At 39.7% G+C, this 18,154-nt stretch overlaps 4 protein-coding genes across 5 annotated transcripts; all 4 read right to left on the bottom strand.

The window, feature by feature from the left end:
• Positions 1 to 1,287: 1,287 nt before the first annotated feature.
• LOC124184892 (odorant receptor Or2-like) lies at positions 1,288 to 3,947 on the bottom strand. 2 transcript variants are annotated; one of them, XM_046575068.1, is made up of 6 exons: positions 3,813 to 3,947; positions 2,650 to 3,230; positions 2,462 to 2,561; positions 2,272 to 2,364; positions 2,036 to 2,191; positions 1,288 to 1,947 (listed from the first exon to the last, which is right to left on the bottom strand). In XM_046575068.1, the coding sequence occupies exons 2-6, from the start codon at positions 3,198 to 3,200 to the stop codon at positions 1,900 to 1,902; spliced, it is 948 nt and encodes a 315-aa protein (XP_046431024.1). In that variant the 5' UTR covers positions 3,201 to 3,230; positions 3,813 to 3,947; the 3' UTR covers positions 1,288 to 1,899. The 2 variants fall into 2 exon arrangements, with proteins under 2 accessions (XP_046431024.1, XP_046431023.1); XM_046575067.1 differs by lacking the exon at positions 3,813 to 3,947 and adding an exon at positions 3,631 to 3,694.
• Positions 3,948 to 5,151: 1,204 nt separating this feature from the next.
• Positions 5,152 to 7,843, bottom strand: LOC124184893 (odorant receptor 49b-like). The gene is made up of 6 exons (XM_046575070.1): positions 7,789 to 7,843; positions 6,602 to 7,179; positions 6,374 to 6,473; positions 6,166 to 6,264; positions 5,928 to 6,083; positions 5,152 to 5,841 (listed from the first exon to the last, which is right to left on the bottom strand). Exons 2-6 carry the CDS (start codon positions 7,048 to 7,050, stop codon positions 5,794 to 5,796), a joined length of 852 nt encoding a protein of 283 aa, XP_046431026.1. The 5' UTR covers positions 7,051 to 7,179; positions 7,789 to 7,843; the 3' UTR covers positions 5,152 to 5,793.
• Positions 7,844 to 10,335: 2,492 nt separating this feature from the next.
• On the bottom strand, positions 10,336 to 12,467 carry LOC124184891 (odorant receptor 49a-like). Its single transcript, XM_046575066.1, has 6 exons — positions 12,157 to 12,467; positions 11,366 to 11,943; positions 11,140 to 11,239; positions 10,960 to 11,058; positions 10,727 to 10,882; positions 10,336 to 10,654 (listed from the first exon to the last, which is right to left on the bottom strand). Exons 1-6 carry the CDS (start codon positions 12,343 to 12,345, stop codon positions 10,607 to 10,609), a joined length of 1,170 nt encoding a protein of 389 aa, XP_046431022.1. The 5' UTR covers positions 12,346 to 12,467; the 3' UTR covers positions 10,336 to 10,606.
• Positions 12,468 to 13,261: 794 nt separating this feature from the next.
• On the bottom strand, positions 13,262 to 15,804 carry LOC124185702 (odorant receptor 49b-like). Its single transcript, XM_046576722.1, has 6 exons — positions 15,528 to 15,804; positions 14,420 to 14,997; positions 14,194 to 14,293; positions 14,010 to 14,102; positions 13,784 to 13,939; positions 13,262 to 13,699 (listed from the first exon to the last, which is right to left on the bottom strand). Exons 1-6 carry the CDS (start codon positions 15,714 to 15,716, stop codon positions 13,652 to 13,654), a joined length of 1,164 nt encoding a protein of 387 aa, XP_046432678.1. The 5' UTR covers positions 15,717 to 15,804; the 3' UTR covers positions 13,262 to 13,651.
• Positions 15,805 to 18,154: the final 2,350 nt, after the last annotated feature.

Below are 18,154 nucleotides of genomic sequence, written 5' to 3'. Positions count from 1 at the left end.
CGATTTTGGCGGAAACTCTCTCTGCATGTGTTCGAAACTCCGCCCTGCGAGCAATTGTCAGGTCGGCAAGGATAAACGGTGAGCAATGATTCATGCGATCAGTGGTCATGCGAATGGTGATCACAGTTGCTGATCACTGATCACTGATCGTGATTTTTTATCGACTGAATGTTCTTATTCGTTTATCAGTGCGGCGAGGGATTCAATTATTCAAACTTGAGCTCATCTTAATGTATCCATCACATGATATGGATACATTATACATTTCATTGCAAGTATCCATTCACCTCATGCGGAATGGAGTAAGTATTTCACGCTTCACGTCCACATCACGAAATTCACTTTCGGTGAAATTTCACCTTGCTCTGCGTAGCAATTATTGCAAGGGCGGGATATTAAAACGAAGATATTTGCAGGAAATAGATACGGTTTGTAATTGTAGCGCTGGATTCTCCACAGCCTTGTAACTGTACCGACATCACGTAGATACAATGCAAGAGAAAACTCGTGAAAGAGAAGCGCCGGACAATATCTTTATTCATTATTCACCAATATGTGACCACACCCTGTGGATACTCTTTCAAACTCTATAAGGGCGACGAGCACTTGCTTGCTTACTTTTCGCTGAATAATAATCATGGAATACCCAGACGTGTAATTCATGCAATTTTTTGAATACGTGGCGCGACCACGGAGCTCGTATTGGGAATCCACGCATCTGTCGATCGTGGCTGATTAGTATTAATATCGCGGAACAAAAAAAGAAGAAGAAAAAAAAACAAGAACCGAATCGTACCATCGCCCTTTCGTCGTTCTTAACAGTCGACGATTTCATTATGCAACATGCATTATGTCTATAGTTTCCGTGAATATCCGCGCTTCAACTCAATTCAACACGCGATGGTAAGACGCCATGCTGCGTGCTTCGTTCTTTGCTTGCTCAATAGACGGAGGATTAAGATTGAGAATTGTTTTACCTAGGAATAAAATAATGACTCATTGTTTTAAGAAACAATTCTACCAAACGAATCATCTGCACTGCACATCTTTATTAGTTTCGGTTTTCGGGTGTTTCGAGGGAAGTATAACTTACTGTGATTATCTCGCACATGTCGTGCTACTTCACATATGTAATACAAAAAGAAATTGGTGATTTCTTTCAGTTATCTCGCCACGTTAGATTTAAAATAAGTACATGAATTCTTATGCAAAAGTGTCTGTAAATGATTTCAATAAACATTCAATACTATAAAACTTTTATTTAAATTCCGTATTGTGACATCGGCTCATAAATTATTATCGCAGATCTACGTTCTGCACGCAATTTATACTTCTTCATTTCTAAATCTAAGATACCGATTGAAGAGGATCGTTGAATTGAATCGTATTAATTATTTATACGCTGCGTTATGCTATTGAATTCATACAACTGCTTCTCTTTGATGCGAAGAAATGGCATCAAAAGAAGTCACACTGGTTCTCGAACAGTATTTCCCGTCACTCACTGAATTTGCCTCTGCCAAATTCAAGTATTAGAAATTGAAAACTCGAGTACAGATGTTCCGCATATTTTTGAATACTAATTTGTTTCACAATATTCTCATTCGTCCATGTTGTTGCACACAAGAAAATACGTTTTTTTAATTCATCGAACATGTTTGCCTAAATAAGAATTTACCCCATATACGAATGTTGTTTCAGAAAATTCAATAGGCTGCGAATCACTGAATAATGTTTTAAATCGAGTGAAATTTTTCGAATAAGAAGTATCTTGAAATATCTTGTCAAATAAATACCTATTTTTTTATTATTAAACCCCTTCTCTCAGTGCGGCCATGTTAAGATATTCCGACCACAAATACGAGTACAATTTCAATTTATGCATGCAAGATCCGTGATTCATAAACTGCGGAGGACCATGCAGAAAGATATACCGCTGGATGTTATCTGAAAAAAATTTCAATTAGACGTTGACATGGCTAAAATTTATGAAACCCATTGAACAATAATAAGTTTTAAACATTGCTCGACGTACAGAAGAAAAAGCCTCCAAAGATAATGGTATGAATTTTCCTGCGGTGAGTATCGCCGGGCGCTGAGATCGTGCGATCAGAACTACAGCCATAGTTTTCACCAAGGGCGATCCATCGTACCATGGGACTTCATAGACCGCATGCGCTATTTCGGTGCTCTCAAGGCGATGGATGAAGAAAATTGATATTTGAATTTCACGGTTTTATACCTAATATCCAACCATACGTAGGTACTCACTTCATAAGAGAGAGTATCCGATGGCCAACAAGAAAAGAAAAGCCCGTTGATGGACAAAATAAATGTTGCAAAGTATCGAAACGATCCCGAACTCTATAACATATCATCCATTATCTGAGAAGATGGTCAATTTGAGTAAGAATTTTTGAAAAAAATATTTTTGTTAAGCGTAGAGCATTGTAAGCTTCACCTTTGTGAAACTTGCCGCGGAAATTGCCATGATGTACATCTCGGTGACGATTTGTATCAGATAATTATACCGAATCGCATTTTCCAGTTCGGTACAGAGTCTGTAAAAAAAAAAAAAAATTGATTACGAGTAAAAAAATTATCAGCAAGACGGTTGTTCTGAAATAATTTTGTACAAGGAATTCTTACTCCAAAACGATTTGATGGCGGCGGACGCACTTCTTAAATCTCTCCTCGAGACCATCGTTGGTGTTTCCTTTCGTTTGGCTGTATTTTTTTTTCGACAAATCATCTCTGAGCCAGCTTTTGACAAGAGCGAGTTGTCCACACAGGTACAGAGTTAATATCGTCCCGGTCATGTCGCAAGCAGCGATGTACGACATGCTGCAGAAGCAGCATATCACCTGAACGACGAACTTGATTTCATATTGTGGACTCGGAGTTGAATCCTCTTGAGGTGTGAATGGGTAATATTTCGCTGTGGAATTTTCAGGAAATGAGAGCTGTTGGAGCGTCGCAGCAACGACGAACACGCTCACCAGACAATTTGCGGCACAAAAGTAAATCGTACTGATAAATTTAGCCCGTCTGATCCATGTTAAAATTATTTTGCGGTCTGCGGGAACGGATTGATTCCACAATTCTTTGCAGGTCGTAAATAAACGTGCGATCCTATGACGATATATCGCAACGAAGATCGATCTGATTTGCCCCGTTAAAACCGCCGTCACGAACAGCATCGCTTCGAGCAAACCATCCGTGTTGTAATTCTGCATTAAACAAAGATAGACGGATCGTTTCTGGACTAATTATTGACGAGAGACGATGAAAAATAACGATATCGCTGAAAATATTCAGATACGATTTTATAAACTGCAAATTTTCGGCAAAGTACAGCAGTCACATTTCAAAATTTTAATTGGCTATGCGTTAGCTAATCAGTGTTTGTCAATTACAAGATCGATTTCATACATTGTTCAAATCATCAATTGGTAGTAAAACACATTTTTGTTTCTATCAATCTATCAATCTAGCAATCATTCGGTACTTTTGGCTCAACTTTGACCAACCAGTTAACAATAGCGTGGGCTGAAGCAATATAAAAATACTGTATAATTGTTAACTTCAAAGAAACTTGTCAGAAATTAGTATTTTTAGTTTACAGCTTACCCGGAACAATATGAAATTTATTTGAGGTACGAGCACGAAGAAGCTATGCAACATTGGAAATACTGCGAGGGACTGACTGAGACATTTTTTCCACAAAAACGATTCACCGCTGATAGGAAGAATACCCGAAAATTGAAAAAATAATTTCGCCAGCCAAAAATGATCCCAGAAAGATTCCTGACCAGACATTATTGCAGGACTTCGAATATGCGCTGGAGTTTAGTCGAGGAATCGTATAATTTATTGCTATAACGAGCAATAGTGAGGAGAATCCAACTGTCGAGCCGAAGAGCTTTACGACAGATGAGTTGCTGTCAAGAAAGGCAAACCCGAACTGAATTCTGCGAGCAATGGGCGGACAACGCCTGGAAGAACTTTGGTGCGGACTTCTGTGGGCGCAGTTATTATCCCCTCCGCTCCTCTAACGGTTTCGCATATGCAAAGGAGTCGTTTTTTGCGAAGACTCTCGTTGCTAGTATCCCCGCTAGCTCCACCCCGTCAGCAATTGTCAAGTCGGCACGAACGAACAGTGATAAAGTAATGAATAGTTCACGAAGTTGCTCGAGACGGCGTCGTTTCCCTAGTCTAGTCGACTTGACGATGATAATGTAGTGACATAAGTTGGATGAGGTAGAAATCCGAGGAGTTTTCTTCGCCACTTTTTAACGCGGCTTTCAAAGACGAGACAACTGAAGATATCACCTGAAAGTTGATCGTTAATTTTGTAAATGGAGGATGATATAATAACAGCTGAAAGCTTTTAATTGGAATGAATTGTTAATGAATTCGTTTCTTCTTGTATACCATCCCCATTGATGTTTCCGTAAACTTATATACCATGATCATGACCATGATTGATGCAGATTGATCGTTGGTTTTTGGCTACATGGAAAACAACCCAGTCGTCTCAGGATCGATAGTGTCTATCCTGTTAGTTATAAGCGAGCGTTGCAGTCTCCGTTGAAACTCTTTTCTTTTCAGTCTTCTATCAGCCAGCCATTTGTATCAAAGCTGATACCACTGAACCACTTCTTTCCGCTCTTTCGTTTGTATGACGCTTTAATTCTGCCGGCGTGATTTCATTCACGGTTTTCGTCAGCAATGTTGTCCGCAAGGATCGATAATATCCATGTTGAACGTAATTGGAAGCAAAAATTCAGACCGAGGGCAAACTTCGCGGACCAACAGTAAGAGTTGCTACCGCGAAACGCGGACCGTCGAGTTTTGTAGGTGCGCTTATTATTTCCTATGCATCGCTTTCAGAATTAAACATGCAATACTGATGGTGGTGGTGAATACTTTCTGCGCATTTCTTCGCAGTCCCAGCCCACGGTAATTGCTAAGTCGGCAAGGATGAATGGGGAACAGTAGCTAAGTAACCAATGGTCGCAAATTTTTCTAGACATTTCAAACAAACAAGCATTCGGAGTGAAATTAATGAGAAAAAACGTCCTTGCAAGCTTACGAGAACTTTGTCAAAAAATGTGAGTTTCATGATTATGGTTAAATTTATAACTGCAGCCATTTACAGTTGTGTATTTTAATGTGATATGCTCTTTAGAATGAATGCCTTACTCAACTCTTGACAATCTTTTGAAATTCTAGCGGTAGTTAATCTTCCGCTTAAATATGATGAGAAATTTACAATTAAACATACGACGAAGCATCTGTTGTCGGCGATCACTGATTAGTACTAGGTACGGTTATCAAGAGAAATTATATGATAGTTACACTCTCGATTAAGTCGAAACGGACAATTATAATTATCGATGTACACCTGTACCTTGTATTATGGAAATAATTTTCACGAACCCTCGTGATTTTAATCTATTCCACACTGATCAACTGCCTTGTCTACTGGCTTGCGTATTGTTTTATTAACAAACGGATTGAGGTGCACTCCGTCCTAATGACGCAATCAAAAGATATTAATGAAAAGCGACTAATTCTGTGAAGCTTTGTGTTATTTTTTTTATGCTCAGGTCATATTTTAGACTGAAAAAATATCCGAGACGTTGAACTCTTCTAACGAATCGGTAATCGTAGCTCGTTGCAAGAATTTTTATTACGAGGATGAAACTGTTGTCAAACTGGCACATACCCATGATCGAAGGTACAGGTGCATATTACTGCTAGGCTTGAAATACACCATACATAAATTACTCAGAAACTGCTTAAGACCATGCAAAAGGAAATGCCACTCGATGTTATCTGAAAGTGATTTGAAAATAACTGCGTGAGTGAACCATGATTAGAAATTACACGCCGTGCAGCATAGAGGCAAAGGTATGACTTACAGAAGAAAAAGCTTCCAAGGACAACGGTAGAAATTTCCCTGCGCTCAGCGTTGCAGGACGCTGAGATCGCCCCAGCATAATGATGATCATGGCTCTTACGGAGAGTGAGGCATCGTCCCATGGGACCTCGTAAATCGCCGTCGCTATATTGCGACTCTGAAAAAACGGCGAGAATTGAAAATGCAATACGGCCGCAACGTTGAGTGGAACGATATCGATATTGTTCAATTGAACTCACCTCCGCAGAAAGAGTTTCCGCTGGCCAACAAGAAAAAAAAAGTCCATTGATTGCCAACAGGACTGTTATAAGATGCCGCAAGGACCCGAAATTCTGTAACTGCAGGTGAAAAACGAGGCTTACGTCAAATGCGGAAAGTTTCTGTTTGGTTTTTACGATGAATGATGCCATCTTATTCGAGAGAGACGGACGATATTTGCTAGTTTACCTTAGTCAGCTGCGCCGCCGAAATTGCCATTATGTACATCTCAGTGACGAGTTGTATCAGATAATTATATTGATTTACGTCTTCAAGCTCGGCACAGAGGCTACGAAAATTCGGAATTTTGATTATATCTCTGGGATTGCGATACATCTGAATCGTTACTAAAGCAATTAGTGACCTGTTATTTCGTGTTTAATTTTGAAAGCAATGAAAAATAAACAGAATACTTACTCCAATACAAGTTGATGGCGACGGATGCACTTCTTCAACACCTCTTGGCGACTTTCGTCGGTCTTTTTACCCGTTGGATCGAGCTTTTCCTTTGCAAGCTCTTCGAGCCAGCTTCTAATGACGGCCAATTGTCCGCATATGTTGAAACTCAATATAGTCCCAGTCATGTCGCAAGCAGCGATGTACGACATGCTGCAAAAACAGCATATCACCTGAACAGCGTACTTGATTTCATACCGTGGACTCGGAGTCGAATCCTCTTGAGGTGTGAACGGATAAAATTTCGTTGTGGAATTTTTAGGAGATGAGCGCTGCTGGAGCGTCGTCGTCATGATGAACACCGTTACCACACAATTTGCGGCAAGAAAATACACCGTGCTTATAAATTTAGCCCATATGATCCAGGTCGAAATTATTTTGCGATCTGCGGGAGCGGAATGGTCCCACATCGACTCGCAGATGGAGTACAAGCGTGCAATTCGAGACCGATACGCAATAACAAAGAATGATCTGAGTTGACCCGTCAACGCTGCGGATACGATTAGCAAGCCTTCGAGGATGTTGTCTATGCTGGGATTCTGCATGGAAAACATTTTTTTCGTTATTGTTATTTTGTGTTATTGTATACAAGTGGCTTGGATATGTGATAAAATGACCTCGTCAATTCGACAGTTACATTTTCGTCGTCAATAAGAAATTTTGCGAATTAGTATTGTCAATTCTCTGAAACCATTGAAACAGTTACACTTCGGAACCTTACCAGCTGATCGTCAGTAAGTCGAATAAGGTAACCCGCATAGTAAGGCAAAATATGTCAATATTGCAAATAACGAATATACAAACAAATCGGGCGAGTGTTTTAAGTACTTTATCTTATTGATTTTTCAATGAATTTCATAAGCATTGATTCACCATTTCGATTACACACGAGATTTAATTTGTCAACTCGCTTTTGACACGTATCCCTAGAGTAGCAAAATACTCGATAAGTACTGCGAGGTTTCAAATAGTAAGGAATTGACAATATTCTTTCAAATGTTAATATTATTGCGAAAGTAAAAAAAAAAACTGCTCGATCTACAGTTAAAAATTGATTAAAATCAAGTAGAAGGAGTCATTATTCGTCAGGATGTGCAACTTTTCAGTAATTGATATTCAGAGTCTACAACAACCAGTTTTTAGCTTACACGAAAAAGAATGTATTGAAATTCTCGAACGATCGTACTAAAACCAGCCCACAGTGGCAAGGTTGCCAGAAAATCGGTGAGTCTTGATTTCCACAAAGCAGATGATCCACCGATAAGAAGAATGCCCGCGAATCGTAGAAAGAACCTCGCAAGCCAAAATTCATCCCAGAAAGCTCTCTGTGCAGGCATTACAAGACCGCGTTGTTAGTCGTTACACGGTTGCCTTTATCTCGGACCGCCACGATTTTACGAAATGCAATGCAGACAAACGGAAACTCAAAGCAATGATGTAGTTTGCAGGAGAAGAGTTGCTCCCAAGAAAGACAGGTCCTAACTGAAGTGTCCAATTCATACGCACCGAGCTTGCAACTCGTGTGTTGCGGACTACTCGTTATCCCCTCTGCGCTCCTTCCAGTATTGCATACGTGGGACTAACGATTTGAATGAGAACTTTCTCTGCTTGTATCTGTAATCCCTCCCAGCCAGTCATTTTTCATTCGCCAAGGATGAACACGGGAAAGAATTCTTCGCACCAATTTTGCCTCAATGGTTACGTTGATGACGAAGTGTAAAGTTCTAGCCGTAGAGCAGCCCATTATTATTGAATATTCCACTTGAGTGAATTTGAGAAACCTCATCTCTCACTTGTCGGTATTCGAAGATTTAAAAAGAATGTAGCTCCCACCAAACTTGTGGCAGCTATGATCGTTGGCGTTCCGTTTCAACGTTCAATGTGTCCGTGTCTATATTGATAAGTAAACTAACGACCCGTCTAATTGAAAAAATTTGGTATTGCAGTGATATGTGCTAGTAACAAATAAAGCTCGAAGGTCCGACCGTTGGCTGCTGTCAGTCGCAGATAAAACCAATCAAATTATCAGATTATGGTTTAAACCTCGTGAAGCCAACGAATTGCTGATCCGTAGAGGAGATGAAAATTTTTATATTCATTCGATAACCACCAATTGCTGAAACATGATTAAATTAATAGACAAATGTTTCACCTTTTAAGTTGTACAGCTGTAAAAATATTGAAAAATAAAAATGAATAAAGAAAAAAAAAAACATGAATACAACAGAATCAAGTGACGATAGGAATGGCAACTTACATATTTGAATCGTGTAATCAGAAGGGTGAACACAACACACGATCTCCTGAATAATAAAGAACGGAACAGACATAAAATGTTTGCGACTCTTTTTTCGTGCTGCTCACCCTCTGCTCCGACATTGGGAATTGAGACATCTGTCGCTCATGACTAATCAGAAGTAATATCGCAAAAAAACATTCGACCATCGCCGCCCTCTATTCGAACTTACAATTGCCGATGCGTTTCTCTGCCGAGTCCCATGCCGGACATATCGTGAAGTTTACTCTTCCGCCACTCTCACTCCACCCTACACGCTATGCGCAACCCTCATGCAGCGTTAATCTTTGGTTTACGGACCGGCCCAACTCAACCACCCTAATTGTAGACGTCTAGGTTATCGATGGTTCTGATGTGGTATAACGTATTAGACGTGCGCGTATCGGACGTGGTTCGTTTCGATGTGCGACTGCACCCTGCATTATGGGCTTCTTTCACGAATACTTGTGTTATGACTCCAGCCTAGACGTTGCGCTGCTATACTGTCTGGATGATGGCTTCCTTAATTTTTTTATAACAACTGCATTGAGCACACTTCACCCTGACGGCAATTTGAAGATGTTAATGAAATAGTGAAGCCTGTATTCCTCGTTAGATCTTCAGATTACATTTCAGACTGAATAAATAATCGAAAATACATATATATGATCGAAATACAATTGACGAAGTAAATCCTTTCTAACACCTCGGAGGGATCGATAATAGTTACATATTCGAATATTTTTGTCAGGATCAGATTGTTTATTAACGACTTATAGACTCGAATATTCTTTACCAGTGGTTTAATTCTGCACAATTGAATAATTTCATTGAGAAACGATATTGCTTGCTGCCTAATTTTAGATCCAAGCGTAGTAAAAAATTACAATAAAATAACTTGGATATTGGTACACTCCTTGCGGGGAAACGTACCTGTGAAGCGCCAGCGATATTGAGACTCTAAAATTTATATTGAATATGAAAAGTGTGAATTTCCTTACCTTTTCTGCTTTCGCGTTTTACTCGAAACAATATTTTTTAAAACAGCGTACACGGAATCTCAAAATTTATCCATCCGATTGACTCGAAATTTGGATAGATCCTTATTATAACGTTATTTATCGAATGACTGGATGATTTTAGACATCATTCATTCATTCGTTAATAACAAATTATTGATCATTTATTTTGTCGAAAATTGAACTCTTTTTTTATCAATTTACACAGCCTTTTGTATATAACACGTGGCAATCTTGAACTTTAAGTAATTAAATTTAGACTTCTGTTTATAAACTATTATATTTTACACGGTAAAATACTTCTTTGAATCAATGCCTCAGCATCTAATAATCGACGCGAAGCCTGTTTTCTTTTCGTATGTCAAGATTGCGTTTTTGAATAAATAAATACGTCAATACACGAATCCTTGAAATAGTTTTACTGTCTCGTGAAAGCCCTCAACAAATAATTAGTCATCGTAGCTCGAAATATATTCAACAGGATCGTTGAACTTTTGCGCCCTACTAAAGGAGAAGGAAATTTTAGCGATTGTTAAACGAATCAATTTTTCAATAGTTACCCAGACATTTCGAATATCTTTGATACTTGAATATTTATTACGACGTGACGTCAGCACGATTAAAGGTACAATGCTCTAGTGTTTAATGCGAAATGGACTCTTGAGAAACAGTTTAGAAGCTGCTTAAGAGCATGCACAAAGATATGCCACTGGATGTTATCTGAAATTATTAAAAATATTATAACATCAGTGAATGCGAGTCGAAAAGAAGTAGGGTGAAAGTTTCACTTACAGAGGAAAAAGTTTCCAAGGATAACACGACGAATTTCGCGGCGCTCAATGTTGCCGGCCGCTGGGATCTTGCCAGCATAACGGCAACCATAATTCTCTCGGAACGTGATCCTTGATACCATGGAACCCCGTAAACAACCTGAGCGATGTTACTGCTCTGAAAGAATCGAAAAAGAAAAATACAGAACAGTAACAAGACAAAGCCGGATAGTTTGGACATTGCTCAATTCTCACCTCGACTGAGAGAGTATCCGCAGGCCAGCAAGAAAAGAAAAGTCCATTGATTGCCAGTAGAAATGTTATAAGGTGCTGCAATGACCCGAAATTCTGCAACTACAGATAAGAGACCAGGGCTGAGTTGAACCAAATGTCTTAATTCTTCAATTACATTGAATAATAATCGCTATAGTTCACCTTTGTAAATTCAGCTGCTGAAATGGCCATTATGTACATCTCAGTGACGATTTGTATAATATAGTTGTATTGATTGACATCTTCCAGCTCAGCGCAGAGCCTTAAAAAAAGCAGAATTTTGATTGTTTCAGTGGAATTTTGAAGAATCTGAAATTTAGGTAAATCAAGTACCAAACTATTTCTGTATGTACCAGTCCAAAAGCAATCGACAAAATAAAATACTCACTCCAATACGATTTGATGACGACGAATACATTTTTTCAACCCCTCCTGAAAACTAGCATTCGAATTTCCATCCGCTTCATCAAAATTTTCTTTCGACAGCTCCAAAAGCCAACTACGAACGACAGCGAAGTGTCCACACATGTTGAAACTTAGTATAGTCCCAGTCATATCACAAGCAGCAATGTACGAAACTCCGATGTAACTGATGATAGTCTGAAGCGTGTACTTGATTTCGTACTGCGGACTAGGAGTAGAATCCTCTTCAGGGATAAACGGATAAAATTTTGTAGTTGAATTAGCAGGAGCCGAAATCTGCTTTACTACCGTATTCAGAATGTGCATGGCAACCACACAATTAGCACCATAAAAGAAAACGGTACTAATGATTTTGCCTAGCTTGACCCAAGGCAACATTATTTTACGATCTGCGAGGTCGGCCTCTTCCCACATCGTCTCACAGATTAAAAACAAGCTCATGATTCTATGACGATACACCATAACGAAAACCGATCTGAATTGTCCTGTCAAAACGGCGGATATAATTACCAAAGCTTCGAGCAAACCATCTACGCTGGGATTCTGTATCAAAAAAGGGTTTATATAAATTTATCAAAGGACATAAAACAAAGCTTCTGTGTTTTATGCTGCGCATTGATGCTGGTATTTTTTCTGCACAGAACTACAGCAAGAAAAAACGAGAGTAATAAGTAAGGTCTGAAGCCTGATCGGAACGGCTTAGGATTTCCAATATAAATACAAAAAAAGACTGCATATTTTCAGTCTTCATCTTACTTGACAACATATGTATTGTACTTCTGGGATGAGCAGATAGAAGCTGGCCCACAGTGGTAACGTTGCTAGAAACTCGGTCAGAACTGACTTCCACAAAGCGGATGATCCACCGATGGGAAGAATGCCAGCGAATTGCAACAAGAACTTGGCCAGCCAAAAATGATCCCAGAAAGCTGTTTGCCCCGACATTGCTAGACTGAGTTGTCAATTGTCACACTTCTGGCTTTATCCGTTACGAATATTTTATTGAGAGATACGACAAATTGATATAGAAAATGGTGATGGTGTCCGTAGGAGAAGAGCTGCTCCCGAGAAAGACAGGCCTGAACTGAAGTGTGTGAGCAATACGCGAAGAGCTTGCAACTACTCGTTGTATTCAGGCTACTCATTATCCATCCCCTCTACTTTTCTCCTCGTACCGCATCAGTGAGACAAATGTTTCCAACAAGTGCTTTCTGCGTTTGTATTCGTAATCCCTCTCTGCGAGTGATCGTCAAGTAACAGCGATGGGTGAACAGGAAACAACGACACGTACTCGCGGTTTGCATTGACGTTTACATCGACGATGAAGATTTGTGTAATAAACAATAAATATTCCCAAACGAGACAATCAATATCGCTTTCAGTGTTCCGAATCATCTGGGAAGATGTTACGTTGAACGCTGAAGTGAAAAAATAACTTCAAATGGAAAAGGAAAGGCAGGTTTATCTTGCTAATTTATCATCACGGTATTGGTGGTAACTGAAAAATAATCATGATCGAGTTAATAGTTTGACATCGTGTATAAATACCCAGAAATAAAACGAATACAAGCAAGGGTGAATGTGGCATGGATGCAGAATTCTGTTGCTCTTTAGGCTTTCAATGCAGCTGGCAGCTAGCGACCTCAGATAGTGATAAACGCTCGCACTTCTGAATAATAATGAATGAAATAGACGTCGAAGCGTGCATTTTTTTTTACACAGTCCTCACCCACCGCTCCAGCGTTGGGAATCGAGACACCTGTCGTATATGTGACTGATCATGATATCGAAAAACTGTCTACCATCACCACCCTCTCGTCGGGCTTACAATTTATTGTCGATGCGCTTTTTCGCCGTGCATATCATTATACTAGGATTGGTTTTTGCGCCACTCGTGCTCTGGTTTCTCTCTACACGCTAGGATCAACCCCCCGTAGAGCGTTAATTTTCGATGTTACATACCGTCGACGGTTACTTTTTTCGAACGAGTTCATGAACATTGAACAATGGAAACACTTTCGATTGTTTGTCAAGTTTTATACTTTTTATCAGCAAGGAAAGATCATTTTCTATTTGTTAAGTTGTTCAAATTAATTTCGAGTGATTGTGAAGAATAACCGACGATAATTTTAGACATTTCGAGTATTGGAAATAATAAAAAATTTTATTGTTATCTCGATTTATCTAGTATTAACTACAACGCGGCAAACACTGCCTGCCTAACGTTACGTGTAAAAGAGACATACAGTACTCAGATATTCAGCAAGACCATGCAAAAGGATAGGCCGTTTGACGTGATCTGAAAACAATTTTGAATACAATTGTCACAGGAATAAAATTGATAATCTATATCGAACGACATGCAAATGACGGCTGAACTCACGGAGGAAAACGTCTGCAAAGACAACTTGACGAAATTTCCCGCGCTCAATGTAGCAGGGCGTTGAGATCGCGCTATCATAACCGCTACCATGGTTTTCTCACGAGACGATCCGCGATGCCAGGGGACCTCATAAGCTGCCTGCGCTATCGCAGTGCTCTGGAAACGGTTGGAAGAGGAGAATAACGGTAGTATCAGAGCAGATTCGATAGTTTCCAACTATACTCACTTGACAGGAGAGAGTGTCTGCTGGCCAACAAGAAAACAAAAGCCCATTAATCGCCAAGAGCAATGTTGAAAGATGTTGGACCGATCCAGAGCCCTGCAACGATGGATGAGAAAATTTACTTGAGCCGGGGTCGAAATTGTCACTCGTTGATTACACCGGATTAATCCAATTTTTTTTTTGTCACCTGTGAAAGCCTCGCTCCCGAAACAGCCATGATGTACATCTCAGTGACGATTTGTATCAGGTAGTTGTATCGAATCACATCTCCTAGCTCGGAACAGAAGCTACAAAAGAAACGTCAAGTAATGAGGACAAAATTGTACCAGATCAAAATTCTTGCGCAAGGAAGAAACTACCAGTTATAGTCATGCAAATAGTTTTTTGGATGGTAATTGGTATGAAATACCTACTCTAATACGATTTGATGACGACGAGCACATTTCATCAACACATTTTGCAGATTTTGGTCGGTTTTTCGGTCCCTTTTACACACATTTTCTCCCGAAACGTCGGCGAGCCAGCTTCGGATGAGGGCCAGTTGTCCGCACATGTTGAGTGCTAGTATGGTGCCAGTCATGTCGCAAGCAGCTATGTACGCTATTCCGATGTAACTGATCAGAACCTGAGTAGCAAACTTAATCTGATATTGTGGAGTCGGAGTGGAATCTTCTTCAGGGGCGAACGGGTAGTATTTTGTTGTAGAATTTTCAGCAGATGAGAGTTGCTTTACCGTCGACGTCACGGCGAACGTGATCACCGAACAGTACGCACCGCAAAAGTAAATTGTACTTATGCGTTTCGCACGCTTAGCCCAGATAAAAATCACACTGTAATCCGCAGGAACTGCCTCGTTCCACATCGTCTCGCAGACCAAGAACAAGCGTGTGATCCTGTGGCGGTATACAACAACGAAGATTGATCTAAGTTGGTACGTTAAGACCGATATTATGATCAGCACTGCTTCCAGAAAACTGTCGATGTCGGGACTCTGTATCAAAAAGTTCGTCGATACACGTACCTAATGATCGAGGCTCCAAGATCTGACGTAAAAACGTCAACGGTTAAGTTCTTATATTCTGTCGGTGCTCTCAGTAGAGCCGCTCTCGGGGCTGTAGGGGAAGGTGATCTCGCTCGGTGCGTTACCCCCTCCGCCCCTTCAAGTAAAACGCATAAGCAGAAAAAAGTAAAACGTTTTTTCAAACGTTGACACAATTTCAAAACAATTTTGTTTCAAGTCAACATGTGATAAAGAACGTTGTTAATTCCGATTTCTCTTCTGGAATCCAACAAGCCTCGTGATAAGTCTACAGTGGGGGTAACGTGTGAGGTCGGATTAGGAAAAGCGGCCCGACTTAGAGGATCGACTGTTTTATCAACCGGGGATAAAGTTTTACCGGTGACAGAAAAAAATATCATCTTCTTACCTCAACAACGCTCGCATGGCATGCGATTGGAAAATTTCTACAGCATAAGTAAACGAATGCTGAACAGAGCATAATACAATCATCTTTTACTTACCTGAAAAAATATGTATTTGAATTCCGGGATCAGTATGTAGAAGCTGGTCCATAGTGGTAAAGTTGCTAAAAATTGGTTCAGAAAAGATTTCCATAAACAAGACGATCCACCGATGGGAAGGAGGCCAGCGAATTGCAGGAAGAGTTTCGCCAACCAAAAATGACCCCAAAAAGATCCATGGCCGGACATTGCAGGGTTCCGTATTACGTACCCCAAACTGTATGAAATGTGAGAATAGTAAGAAATGTAATTATCAGCGCAATTTCACAGTGTTGGCAAACTTGGCCGGAGGATTGTTGCTTCCGAGAGCGGCGATCTCGAACTGAAGTCTGAATCCCATACGCACTGTATCGGCAGAAGCTTTCGTCTGCTCGTCTATGGGCGCGCTCATCATCCCCTCTATTGCGAACTTTGCAGAATCACATGTACAAATACAGTTGATTTTTGCAGACATTATCTATGCTTGTGTTCGTAGCCACGCCCTGCGAGTAATTGTTCAAGCAGTGAGGACGGTACAGAAAATAGTACCTCAGGATAAGTTTGCCACAGAGGTCGTATCGACGATGATTAGCGATGCATGATCGCCAAAGTGAATGAATTAACGAATAGTCGGAAATTTTTATTGACATCGTGAAATAAGCACTATCAGGAGAATCGTGAAACTTATCTATAATCGTATCTGATTTGTCTTGTGGAACAAAAAATTTTCCTACACACACACATCTGTGGCAGCTTTCATCAAAAACTAAGTTTACGTAGTTGAATCTGCAGCTGCAGCCTCTACTGTGATATTTCACAAGGTGAGGTGCTTTTCTAAACGAAAGCTTTCGCTCAAGGATGCCTGTTTCTTGGTATTCTAAAAGCAACCAGCCCTTGGACTTCGACTATATGACAATATTATCCGGATTAACCGGCCGAGATCGGTTAACCATCAAGAATGGTTGAACGGTTTAACCGATCAATGGGTAAAATCGGTTGAAAATTGACAGTTCGATAGTCATTCTTACATCTAAGCTAACAGTCATCAATTTGCAAGCACAACATATATTTTGTGTGTGATTTCTACAAACATTCTTGAAATTCGTGATCTTATTTCACTCCGACGCTACACTAAACATCTACTGTCTGCTGAATTGTGTAAGTTTTTGATAACAACTGTTAAGCCCACCACGATTGTTGGCAGTTTGATCGCGTAGAACTTGTCATCTTTTTTGGCGCTTGTGATGTGTTTTTGAATAACTATATAATAATAATAATAATTATGTTCATCTGTTAATGCAGGAATTATTAAAACATATTTTACCAATCGCAGCCTATGTGAACACCTGGGAAGGGTATGTAATCATAGCTTAAAATGTCTTCATCCGAATGAGATCCATCACGATACTTCTACCATCACTACGATGAGCAGGAAACGTAGAATTTTTAGACGAATTGATCTGAAAATCATCACCTACGGAATGATCATGATGTACGGCGATGACTTGTACCAGGAAATTGTGTTGACTTAAATCTTCTACCTCGATACAGAGAGTGCAAGAACCATGACATAAAATTATTATGTACGATGTTATTTGTTTTAATCACCACAAGCTGATATGTCAGAAGCAAGAAAAAACACGAAGAACCGTTGCATACAAAATCGTTAGGGTTCAAAGAGGAAAATAACTTTGCTGTGTTACATTCGTCGCGCGTAGAGCCATTAGCCACAGGTAAGAGTTGACTTGGTTTCTTTTTCAAATGAAATGCTACATTTCTTCTTTCAGAATCTAAAAGTACATGTAATGCTGCATGACGAGGTACTGGAATCCATATGTTCCGAACTTGATGGATTATAAGATGCGAACCGGGCAAAGTGGTTCGGACGGTGACGGAAAGTATCGGCAACTCATCTTTACCGGAGATGAACTCGAGTATCGAAATATATGATATTTTGGATAAAATCGTGTTTTTCAAATCTTAATTATCTGTTCTTTGCTGTGCAATTTTTTGAACTTTCAACTTCAGGATATTGTTGCCAGTGAGTTGAATTCAAATTCCATTCACTCGGGAGCGAAAATATCTTCGAAAAAAATTAGCAACATCGTACACTGAAAATTAATCAATTGTAGCCCACTCTCCTTTTCTCATAATTTCAGCCCACTTAATTCAGGTCAAAATTATTTTGTGGTTATACAAAAATAGTCTCAAAGATCATTAAAGTTTGAAAAAGGCTTCATGTTGTTTCTTCATAATCATCAGGATGTGATAAAAGATATCGACAGTTCGTTAGTTCAGTTTTGTCGCTTACCATAGGTATAATTTCTTTCTAGATATTTACGCACTTACCAACGATTTCCCTCATAAATCTTTTTCAATTCTTCCAGACCATAGATGCAGCAGAATTTCAAATTCTCCACAGTTTGATAATGATCGAAACTTTGAACTTGGGTGCGAACTATTTTTTATCCTCTCTGCACTCCTTGCAAGATTGCATTTGCGATGCAGCACTGACGATATTGGTGAGTACTGAATGAGTTTTGTAACGATGTATCCTATTCCAAATAAATAGTGAGAATATAAGGTCTCAGCGGATCAGAGTGAGGCAGTCTTCAAATTTCTATAAAATTAAATGGTGTTAAGTGTAT

Source organism: Neodiprion fabricii, chromosome 6, assembly GCF_021155785.1.
Source record: "Neodiprion fabricii isolate iyNeoFabr1 chromosome 6, iyNeoFabr1.1, whole genome shotgun sequence".
Classification (NCBI taxonomy): domain Eukaryota; kingdom Metazoa; phylum Arthropoda; class Insecta; order Hymenoptera; family Diprionidae; genus Neodiprion; species Neodiprion fabricii.
This window is presented reverse-complemented; position numbering and strand designations above follow the sequence as displayed.

What these genes read in the sequence shown, in the direction of transcription:
- LOC124184892 (XM_046575067.1), bottom strand. Translation starts at nt 3,684, where the DNA reads ATGTTGCATAGCTTCTTCGTGCTCGTACCTCAAATAAATTTCATATTG. An exon ending in CGCCATCAAATCGTTTTGGA is followed by an intron (nt 2,562 to 2,649) that starts GTAAGAATTCCT and finishes TTTTTTTTACAG; the next exon opens with ACTCTGTACCGAACTGGAAA. An exon ending in CCGCGGCAAGTTTCACAAAG is followed by an intron (nt 2,365 to 2,461) that starts GTGAAGCTTACA and finishes GATATGTTATAG; the next exon opens with AGTTCGGGATCGTTTCGATA.
- LOC124184893 (XM_046575070.1), bottom strand. Translation starts at nt 7,050, where the DNA reads ATGTGGGACCATTCCGCTCCCGCAGATCGCAAAATAATTTCGACCTGG. An exon ending in CGGCGGCGCAGCTGACTAAG is followed by an intron (nt 6,265 to 6,373) that starts GTAAACTAGCAA and finishes TTTCACCTGCAG; the next exon opens with TTACAGAATTTCGGGTCCTT. An exon ending in CGGAAACTCTTTCTGCGGAG is followed by an intron (nt 6,084 to 6,165) that starts GTGAGTTCAATT and finishes CCGTTTTTTCAG; the next exon opens with AGTCGCAATATAGCGACGGC.
- LOC124184891 (XM_046575066.1), bottom strand. Translation starts at nt 12,345, where the DNA reads ATGTCGGGGCAAACAGCTTTCTGGGATCATTTTTGGCTGGCCAAGTTC. An exon ending in TACAATACATATGTTGTCAA is followed by an intron (nt 11,944 to 12,156) that starts GTAAGATGAAGA and finishes TTTTTGATACAG; the next exon opens with AATCCCAGCGTAGATGGTTT. An exon ending in CCTTGGAAACTTTTTCCTCT is followed by an intron (nt 10,655 to 10,726) that starts GTAAGTGAAACT and finishes TAATAATTTCAG; the next exon opens with ATAACATCCAGTGGCATATC.
- LOC124185702 (XM_046576722.1), bottom strand. Translation starts at nt 15,716, where the DNA reads ATGTCCGGCCATGGATCTTTTTGGGGTCATTTTTGGTTGGCGAAACTC. An exon ending in TCAAATACATATTTTTTCAG is followed by an intron (nt 14,998 to 15,527) that starts GTAAGTAAAAGA and finishes TTTTTGATACAG; the next exon opens with AGTCCCGACATCGACAGTTT. An exon ending in CGGGAGCGAGGCTTTCACAG is followed by an intron (nt 14,103 to 14,193) that starts GTGACAAAAAAA and finishes CCATCGTTGCAG; the next exon opens with GGCTCTGGATCGGTCCAACA.